Raw genomic sequence first — 11,064 nt, forward strand, 5'->3', positions numbered from 1 at the left:
CCAACATTACAAACAACCACAGAGGAGTTCAAAGGTCAGAGCCATACAATATTCCTGTGACTAAGCTACTTAAATATCTAAGCTACTTTTCACTTATTTATTTTCATTGTATTTTATTCTTACTTTCAGTTCAGCTCATGACAAAAGAGAGGGAGTGACTCTGCTGTCCTGGCTGGAGCGAAGCCAGGAGGGCAGAGAGTCGCTCAAGTGGTTTGTGGTGTGAAAATGTAGAGTAGCCGACTGATGGATTGGCTTGTAACTCACCAACAACACACCACACGGCCACAGGAAAGGGTTTTTTTCATATTGATATAATGACCACACAGTATTCCTTGCATTATCTCTAGGCCAAAGGTCATGATGGAGAAATATGACCATACTAATATATTCCTTCAGTTTAGTAAACTCAACCCATATCCTCTCGTAGCAAACAGTTCACATGGAGAATGTGTTCTGAACTTCATCAACACTTACAAATACAGACAGTGACAGTGTATTCCATTACTGAAAAAGAAAACATTTTGTGGTTTACCGGTCAAACAGTCAAAAACAACTTGTGATCCAGTTTCACAGGCATGAATATTGTCTAGTCCTTCACCAAAACAAAACCACTTCTGGTGACTAGAGGGCTTAACGTTTTTTTAGAAGGCCTAACAGCAAGTAATGTTCATAAACAAACACTTCAGAGACACCAAGCAGATATATTATTTAGCTTCCAAATTGAAGGGAACAGTCCTGATTCAGAGAAGGAAACAGGGAACTACTGTAGTTTACTAAAAGAGAGGGATCACGTCAAGAGTGACGTGATAAGAACTTAAAAAAAATATTATTATTATTGTTAGAGGCCTTTGAAAGTAGTGTGGAAGTGCCTGATGGTTTACAAAAGGCAAAGAAATGTTTGTGGTCTTTGTCTTGCTGTCATGGCTGTGACAAGAGTACAGAATCAGGGGCATGTCTAACCCAGGTGCCACCCCAAAATCCTTAGTTATGATTGGCTGATGGGCATGTTAGAGATGGGACCATCAAGCCAGCGCATTGGGGTTTTTTTGTTTGTTTTTTTCAAAACTACGCTCCTGTGTTCCAAGAAACATGCCTTCAAGCAACGGGAAGCAAAGAGAAAACCAAACCAGGGGTCTTTTAATGGGACAAAAAAAAGTATATCTCATCAAACTGAATGGCAAACATGAATGCAGCACCTGAAGATAAAAACCAAGAGGTAATGTTAGTAGCCTACATTTTTTATATGCATACAGTAGATAGTTATGCTTGGAAACATTATGGATAATTCTGGCTATTTTCAATCTGGGCCTTGTGTTCAAAATTCTATCACTTAATTCAGTGATTCTCAACCTTTTTCATATTAAGGACCCCTAATTTAGAGTCACAGACCCCCATTTGATTAAATTTTTTCTCTCGGACCCAAATCTGAGAATATTTGTTACCAGTATGTCCAGAATTCCATGACTGTCTGTATTGTAGGCACATTGCAGTGGAGGAAAAGTATAGTTGCTTATAATGTTAACTCATGTTTTTTTTCACATTATGGGCTGTGTCAGAGTCACATTTTCGAACGTCAACCCCCCCCTCCATTGCAAAGTTAATATACCTATCTACATCACACTTCAGCAATATATTAAGACTTCTTTTACAGCTGCATTATATGAGTAAATAATTTTGGACCAAAATGTCAACTGGAACCTTTACATTCCAAGGTCAAGGTGTGTGTGTGTGTGTGTGTGTGTGTGCGTTGGAAGTCGACTCCATCTTGTCCTCCTTGTTCCTCTTCTTTTACGCCTTGCGTTACTCCAAAACGCAAGGCGAGTCTACGCAGCAAGCTACGCTTCTTCTTTTTCTTCTCCAAAAGTTTATTGATGTCCCTCTCCAGAACAGCAATCTTATCCATCATTAAGGTTTTTTTCCTGGGCCTGGACTGGGGCCTGTTCCTGGGCCTGTTCCTAGGCCTGTTCCTGGGCCTTTTCCTGGACCTGTTCATGGGCATGGACCTGGGCCTGGACTTGGGTCTGTGCCTTTTCCTGGGCCTGTTTCTGGGCTTTGGCCTGTTCATGTTCCTGGTGCTGGGTCTTTTCCTGGGTCTTTTCCTGGACCCGTTTATGGGCCTGTTCATGGGCATGGACCATGTGCCTTTTCATGGGCCTCTTCCTGGGCCTTTTCCTGGGCCTCTTCATGGGCATGGACCTGGGCCTTTTCCTGGGCCTCTTCATGGGCATGGACCTGGGCCTTGACCTGAATATGTGCCTTTTCCTGGGCTTGAACTGGGGCCTGTTCCTGTTCCTGGTCATGGGCCTTTTCCTGGGACTTTTCCTGGGCCTGTTCATGGGCATGGACCTGGGCCTGGACCTGGACCTGTGTCTTTTCCTGGGCCTGTTTCTGGGCCTTTTCCTGGGCCTGTTCATGTGCATGGACTTGGGCCTGGACGTGGACCTGTGCCTTTTCCTGGAGAAGCAGAAGAGTCCAGGCCCAGAACCAGCTTGAAATGTTCTTCTGCCTTGATCATCATCAGATGTTCCTGGCTGCTCCATTTCTTCTGGACCTGTTCCTGGGCCTGGACCTGTTCGGCCAGGCCTAGGAACATGAACTGGACCTGGTTCTGGGCAGAAGAGTCCAGGTCCAGAATCAGCTTGAAATGTTCTTCTAAATATATTCTCAAATATACAGTATGTGAAATGTATTCTTTGCAGGTTGGGATAGTTCTGATGTCACTGAACTGCATTTGATCCCAGCAAGCATGAGCAAACTTGAGACCTGCATCTTGACTTGATTTCTTATCAGTACTGATTTGACAGTTTGAAATATTTATTATTCTCAGGCAGGCTGCAGGCAAAACTCCAAACTACAATCTCCAGTTAGACTGTTCCATGTAACCTGAGAATTCATTTAACTGTACAAAGGACTAACAAGGGCTGAGATTAGCATCCATAACACTTCAAACATCTGCATTTGTTTAAGTATCTACATAGCAACAAACATAAGAGACATATAGGCTACATCAGTGATTCTCAACCTGTTACATATCCCCGTCATAATGGCCTGAACATGCCACTGTACAGACTGAAAGTGAGATGTATCGGCACAAAACCTGACTTCCATGGGCCTACTAGACAAAACCCTCTCAGTCTTTCTTATGTTCGCACAAGATAAATACCTCACACCTCTAAATATGTGGTCACGAAATTCCCTGCGCCTTCTATCACAGCAGTTTTCACAGCTCAACATTTGCAGCGTTACAGATGATTGACCTCACAGTCTGTTCAGGGTGGGAAAAGTGATGAGACCCAGCAGGAAAGATAGTGAAACCCACAGACTTCCTAGAGACAGATGCCGTCAGACTCTCAAGTACCTGGCCCTTGGGTTTCGTTATGGTGCTTCGCCCCTTTAAAACACTTTATTAGCAACCACAAAACATTAGATTCCCACCTCATGCTGTCTTACACCTTTTACGCGACTGAATTCCTAATCATTATCACTATTGCAAAGATTGCACCGTGTTGTGGTTGTGTTCTCATAAGGTTCTCATAAGTAACAGGTGTAATGTTTTGCTTGGAAGTCGTGATTGTCGTGGGGTGAGACGGGAATGGGACAACAGCTGGAGCTTTGCAGGTGTGTGTGTGTGTGTGTGTGTGTCTGTGTGTGCGTGTGTTGCCATCTGCTAGATACTCTTAGTTGACATATGGCTGCAAAACTAAACTCTGAACTCTGAATTGGGTACTCTTTGCTCTTTTGCTCACCCATTCATTTTCTATGGCCGCCCGGACCAGAAACTACACAGATGTCCTAAATTTGAATAAAACACCTACCCTTCACTAAAAGTTGTGAACATGATTTTATTGTGTTCTGATACCTAGTTTGTTTTTACCATTTTTATGACAGCAGAAAGTTGTAAATGGGTCAGATTTGACCGTAACACAACGAGAAGGCTAGACAACCTCCATTTCAACGCAGCTTCCTGTGGCCAAATGCACGGACCATCAGGACCAGCAGGACCAGCATGCATAGGGCAAACAAGAGGTGAATACGTGTTGTTGATGATTTGTGGAAATGGGTTGAAAGCAGGAACTGATAAAGATTTCTTGGAGATAGAGGTAAAAACCCATGACTCATTTACTAAAAGAGAACAGAGAAAAACATAATGATGCAGTGCTTGCAGTTTGAAAGTAAGTTTTGATGAATCTGAGTCGCAGGGAAGATGGTTATGGTGTTTTGATATTGCTGTATTTGCCCTTATATATGTGTAATGTAGTCACTATGTGTCACTATGGATGAATTCCCCACTAGCTCAGCTGGTATATCTGTCTCTCCTGACAGAAAAATACTTTGGCTCCCCCCTCTGGTGGAAAGGACCATTAGACGGAGATGATGTTGCTGATGCAGCTGGTGGAGAAAACATTTATCTACCAGAGGGAATTAACTGTGTAATTGCGGTAAAACTTGGAGAGGAATGCAGGTGCAAAACACATTGCAAAGAGAGTAGCATGGGATTACAGGCTGATATAGGTGTAAATCTATGTAGTCTTTGCCATTACAGGATCTGTCATAAACTTGTCTCTTTTCTGTGGTTTAGTAACAAATGAAGACTTTTATCACTTTTATCTTTGAGATGTCAAATTTCACTAATAATACAGAAACACAACAATCATGAAACAGTTTCCACATGTCAAAACGAGGCAAAAAGGGAACTCCAAACAATTTTTCTTTTTTACCTTGATTCTTTTTTCTTGCAAACACATTCTCAACACATCTCAGTCACTTTGTGGGAAGCTGCTGGTTTAAAACAGTCTTGTAAGAGGCATTAAAGAATCTGGAAATTAATTTTCACACTGACTGCAAGGAGAATATAAGCAGCAGTGCCTCATAATGTGTCCATAATATCACTGTGATAATCACTAGATTAGCAGTGGGCAAGTAGAACCACTGTACTGCTTGTCATTTGTGAATTATTGTATAAGCATTCTAGTTATTATCAACCTAATAAATCTCTCTGGGAATATATTGCTGCATTGAAATTTAAATAGACCTATAATTTAAAGTTGAACCTTGATAGGAACATGATAAGATCATACCATATTTTAAATTCTTTTGTCTCAAGCCAACACTACACTACATGTAGTAATTACACAGGCAAAAGAGATGTGTGCTATACTCGTGAGAGGAGTATTGATAGAATAGTAGATATAGACAAAACAGTAGAATAAAAACAACAAATAGTATGATTTTAATGCTGAGAGATTTGCGGTGCTGTGAAGAAGGCCTATGGGAGATGATGACAGTCCTTCCCGGCCAATCTCTTCATTATCAGTAAAGAAAATAACCAACAGTGGAGCTGTGCTGCTGCTTGTTGATCTTTCCTGAGGCGATGGCAGAGCGGCCGGAGGGATCTAAGGTTTTACAGACCGCTCTCCTCTCTGCTCTCCGCTCCTCTGGCAGAGACAAATGGTTTGATGAAAAAGTGTCGTGAGGGTGAGTCAGCCCAGAGCGACTCTGTCTCTTTGTGTTTGTGCCAAACCAAGGCCCAGTGAATCATGGGTAAAATCACGACGGATTGTGTAAAGACGAGTAGGATGTACAGTTGACATAACCTGGAAAAAAGTGGGTTTGTCTTGGGTTTAGAAATGATTCAGGTTAAACAATTATAACTTGAACATCACCTTCTTATTTTCTATTTTAGTTTTCTGCGGCATCAGAGAGGACAGCAAACTAAGAATTTAATTGTTGTTTTGTCTGTGCATATGACAATAAAGAACATGAACTTGAATTTATAGCCAGCATGGGGCACAAAATGGCCGATTTCTAATCCAAAACGCAACATGAAAGAAGAACTCAGCAAGGGTGTGGAGATTATCCCATTGAATAAGATACTAGCAATAAACTCTGCCTCAGCTGACAACCTCAATATCTTCTTCTCCCCCTCTCTGAAACGCACTTAGAGCAGCCATTACTTTGAATATGGTGATGCAGGGACGTTACCTGCCAGTGTAAATCTAACTGAGGACCCAGGTAATATAATAGCGGTGTCAGATTACATCTGACGGCCGGCACGTACACGGCCCCCGAAAACCTCAGGGGCTCAGGTGGCCTCTGCATTACACCCACACACACACACACACACACAACACTTATCTCATTTTCATATTTATCTGCTCTTATCAGGTTTATGTTACCTGTACCGGAAAGATGGCACACACACATAAACATACACACACACACACACCGGAATATCCAATCTACACAACAAATGGCCCACAGCTAATAGGTTTTACTTGGTATGTTTTCTTTCTTGATTTATGAGAACATCTAACAAACAGCATGATAACAGCATTGCTCACCATACATTACACTTCAAAACAAATGGAATTGTACAACAGATTGTAGCTGAGACTACAATTAAGCGTTATAAATGAAGAGTCATTTCAAAGGTGGCACACATCATCTTTCATTAATGAAGAGGGGTTTCTCCTCAATCAGTGTGTGGATTAATGATGTCTGTGGAGTAGAACTGAAATGGTGTGTGTGTGTTAGATAAGCATTGGAAAATATGTTTCAGTACACATAGTACATGTAAATACTTTTGCATTAGGTGTAACAGTGCTGCAACCTCTACGAACCAGTAATCCCTTAAAATAACTTTACATTTACATTAATTCACCCCTTAATTCATGCAAAATCCCCTTAAAATTAGTTAAGGGAGTTATTAATGGTGGAGACCCCATCAAAACCCCCTTAATCACCCCTTAATTTTTGACTGCTTGCTTTCTAATTTAATGTCAAATTCAGGGAGGCAGGAACTTTCCATTAATAACTCATTAATAACCCTGTAAACGATGCACAAAAGGCATTCAAAAATCCCTTAACTTCTAGTGTCTCCACGAACCAACCCATGAATAAATCCCTTAAAAACCCCTGATACTAACCTTACTTTTTAAAAACGATGTTATTATTAATGGATAATTCATGTTTATGTAGTGGAGAAATTAAGGACATTTCAGGGATAAAATGAAGGGGTTTGGCTTCATAGCTGAAAAAGAAAATGTGAACAATTCTGAATATAAAATCTCTTCCTGGAACCATGGAAGTTTTGCCCTTATTGTTCTGAAAGCACTGAAGAATTAATGAGCTTTTTTTTTTTTGCTGACAAAACGTGACAAACTTTATCACGGAGGGGTCACAGATAATCCGCTGATGACACACACTTGATAATCATCATCCAGTCTTTGTGAACAATAAAATAGTACAATAAAATACATTACAGTATATTTGCATTGAACTGCAGTGGAGCTCTTAGCCCTGGTTTCCCCCTCAATAAAGATAATATAGAAAGACATTCCTCCTCTGCACATCTCTGCTGTCGGTGGCAACTTCTCTCTTTTCTTCATTAGCTGCCCCTCATGTCCTGATGTCATGACGACCCCCCCCCCCCCCCGTCTCAGACCCCAGTCAGGGTTTCGTTGAGGGCGGTGGTGTCGTCGATCACGGACAGCTGCGTCTGGCCGCGGTGCGCCTGCCTGGGCCGGTGGTGCAGCAGGAAGAGGCGTTTGGCCGCGGCCCGGTACTTGCGGGACATGAGGTTGTAGAGGACGGGGTTGATGGAGGCGCTGAGGTAGCAGAGCACCATGGACGCCACGTTGAAGTCCTGGCTCACCTTGGCCGTGTGGTAGTCGTCCACCTGGGCGAACAGGTTCCTGCCGATGTGGTAGGGCAGCCAGCAGATGACGAAGGCCAGCACCACCACCACTAAGAGGAAGACAGCCGGATGAGGAAACCAGTTTAAATTAAAGGGGCGTGAAGTAATCTATGACTTTTATCGACCCCTATTGGCAACTAGCAGGACGACATCGACAGAATTTATCGTCTCCTATACAATTCCTTCCACCCCCAACCCCTCTCATCCCCTTAAAGTTGAAATCTGTGATGCCCTCGATTTCCCCGCTTTGTTTCCCCCTATGGTGGCGAAAAGTCGGTGTTGCCGTCAGCTCTCCAGTGTTTGTCTAAAGTGAGTTTTGAAAACCAGAAATCTCAGCATCTGGTGAAGTAACCGCTGAGTCACTGGTATTGATCAACAAGCCTATCAACCCCCGCAGATTATTGTGTGCTATAGGGCAATAAAAATCTGACTAATTGCCCCTTTAAAGGATGAGAAAACCCAATTTAATACATCACAAAAAATGCATATGGCCTACATGATTAGTATAAGTGAATCGGCTTCATTAACAATAAATGGAAGACTGACATTGTGGATTCACAGAGCGAGCAGACACCACAGTCACCCCTAGAATCAATTGATATTTTCTAGCCCTAAGGGAATGATGATTATTGACTGCTGAGATGTGTGACACCAGCAGATTAAACAGCAGCCCAGGACTGTGGGAGCATGTAAATTTCCATTAAGTTTGATTTATGGAGGCTTCTGATGACAATTCAATTTGGGATTCAACAAATGTGAACACAAAAGGGCAACAAGCCTGACGACATGAGCTCTGTGCAGTGTGTGCTCAGCTAATGACCAGCATTAATATCATAATGGATACATCATGATTAAATATTTGGGTATTACAGATCGGCCTGGTCACGGTCTTCTACTGTAAAACAGGGTTTCCTGCACAATATGCCAGAGCTGCAAATTAAGCCAATCAGTATGTGCTGTAGAAGGACGTCATTAGCTTCATACAAAACAGAATAATTAGCCTGCTGATATCACAACAACACGGACGTCAACAGCTTTTTTTGTTTATATTTCAAACTCCTGCAGGATAAAAGCATCACAGAAGACTGTAAAAGCACATAAAGTGGGACAGAATTAATATTTTGGATCTCGTTCTAAATGGAGTACAAATCAGTCTAATGAATAGCTTATGTTAAAACTATAAAACAGATGAATTTGCATTTGTAAACACACAACTCTCTGCCAAAGCTAGAAACCAGAAATGCTAGATTCTGATCTGTCAGCCTGGCTTTGCTCCATTTGCAGCAAAAGGAAGACGGACTGTGGACCGATGGATTGTTTGTTTAAGCTTTTAACAAACAAGGTTTTTTTGGTTTTGTTTTAAATTATGCTGTCAGCCCTGAATCTGAATCGTTCTCTTTCATTTCTGGTCATAAGAATCAGAAAGGGATTTTAAGAAGCAGAATCATGCAAGTTAGCAGGTACCTGAGAGGAATAACATAAAACGTCTCTGTATTTGTGTGAATTTGATGGTCAATATGTTTGACTGACTGAGACTCTAAATCGAAGATGTAAGTTTACTTTGGCAGACTCAAATCTAAAACTTAGAAAATAACAGTAATCGGGCCAACTGCTATCTGCTTCCTGGAGTTTCCCTCAGTAGAGACTTTTATTTTGTTTTATTTAACCTTTTTCTAACCAGGTGAAATCCCATTTAAAACACAAACTAAACTACCTAATGTAAATGAAGCCTGACATTCAGTGGTAGTGGTTTTCTTTATCTTTATCTTTGCATTTTTTTCTGTTTTTATCCATGATCTACTATATTTTCTGCCTCAGATCAGCATTAAAAGGATGTGTGTATCTTTCAGTGAGTTTCCAATCACAGGCAGAGAGGGAAAAAAAACAAAAAAAAAACCTCACTCACCCAGGATCTTGACGGTTTGCCTGTGAGCCCGTTCGCGGGCCAGAGCGCAGGGGCCTTGCAGGTCGTTCCTGCTCTTCCACAGCTTGCACCCGATGGAGCCGTAGAGGAAGATGAGGCAGAACATGGGGCAGAAGAAGTAGGTGGTGGACACCCACAGCATGATGTGCAGCTGCCCGGAGCTGATGGCGTAGCTGGTGTGCTTGCACTGGCCCGTGTTGTAGTCCGGGTGCGTGTCGTTGTCGTACTCCACCCCGACCAGGAAGAGCGTGGGCGCCGCCGACACCAGGGCGAACACCCACAGCGCCAGGATGATGTACTGCACCCGCCGCCGGGTCACCATCACCTTGGCCCTGAGGGGGAAGCTGATGGCCAGGTAGCGCTCGATGCTCAGGGCCGTGATGTGCAGGATGGTGGCGTAGGTGCAGCCCTCGTTGATGTAGTGGTAGAAGCGGCACACCGCCTCGCCGAAGAGCCACGGCACGTACTTCCACAGCCGGTACAGGTCGAAGGGCAGGCAGAGGAAGATGATGAGGTCGGACACCGCCATGCTGGACAGGTACAGGTTGGTGGTGGTCTTCATGTCCTTGAAGTGCTGGATGATGAGGATGGTCATGGTGTTGCCCGTCACCCCGACCACGAAGATGAGGATGCAGATAATGGTGACAGGGATGAGGGTGGAGGCGGGGAACAGGGAGCCCTCGTAGAGGTGGTCGTCCACGTTGTACTGCTCCGCGGCTTCCGCTCCTCCGCCGGCGTGAGGCTCCACCTGAGCTCGGGTCCAGGGCATGACGCTCCTCCAGGGGCCAGAGAGAGACGTAAATCAACTCGGGAGGGAGTCAAGCGCTGTGGAGGGAAAGTCAACCTCTGGCTTCAGCTTGACAAAAGCTGAAATAATATCTTCACTTCTCGTTGGGTGACTTTACCTCTGGAGCTGCAGCTGGAGCCTTCAGCTTTGCCCCTGGTGTGTGTCTGTGGCTCTGTCTGTTGCTGTGTGTGTGTCGATGGAGAGCGGCAGCAGCGGCAGGAGCAGCAGCAGAGTCAGACGGAGTGGCAGAGCCGGTCCTTGGTGCCGAATACACAGTGGAGCTCTGGTGAGAGAGACGAAGAGAGAGCACCTCCTCCTCCCACAGCACCCTGAAGAGCCAGGGAGCCACAGGGACGCTGTCGGCTCTGTGTGTGTGTGTGTGTGTGTGTGTGTGTGTGTGTGTGTCTGTGTGTGCGTGTGTGTGTGTCTAAGTAATTTTATTTGCAATCAAATGATGATGGGATGGATGACGGTGAAAGCCATAAGACGGAGGGAATTGAACTGGAGGAAACCCCCACTGCCCGGTTTCTGGAAGGATAAAATTGATCATGAATATGTGTCACTGTCTTCTGTTTCAGAACAGCATCTGCATAAAGATCACTATTACATTATTAATTAAGGCATCAATCAATGCAGTCCCAACTTGTCTGGAAGTAG

At 43.6% G+C, this 11,064-nt stretch overlaps 1 protein-coding gene across 1 annotated transcript; it reads right to left on the reverse strand.

Moving 5' to 3' along the window:
- Positions 1–7,438: 7,438 nt before the first annotated feature.
- Positions 7,439–10,389, reverse strand: mlnr (motilin receptor). Its single transcript, XM_071513827.1, has 2 exons — positions 9,603–10,389; positions 7,439–7,746 (listed from the first exon to the last, which is right to left on the reverse strand). The coding sequence occupies exons 1-2, from the start codon at positions 10,387–10,389 to the stop codon at positions 7,439–7,441; spliced, it is 1,095 nt and encodes a 364-aa protein (XP_071369928.1).
- Positions 10,390–11,064: the final 675 nt, after the last annotated feature.

This window comes from Centroberyx affinis, unplaced genomic scaffold (genome assembly GCF_046629955.1).
Source record: "Centroberyx affinis isolate AG114_WGS23_722 - 3 ecotype Tasmania unplaced genomic scaffold, CSIRO-AGI_Caff_v1 ptg007563l_1, whole genome shotgun sequence".
Taxonomy (NCBI): Eukaryota; Metazoa; Chordata; class Actinopteri; order Beryciformes; family Berycidae; genus Centroberyx; species Centroberyx affinis.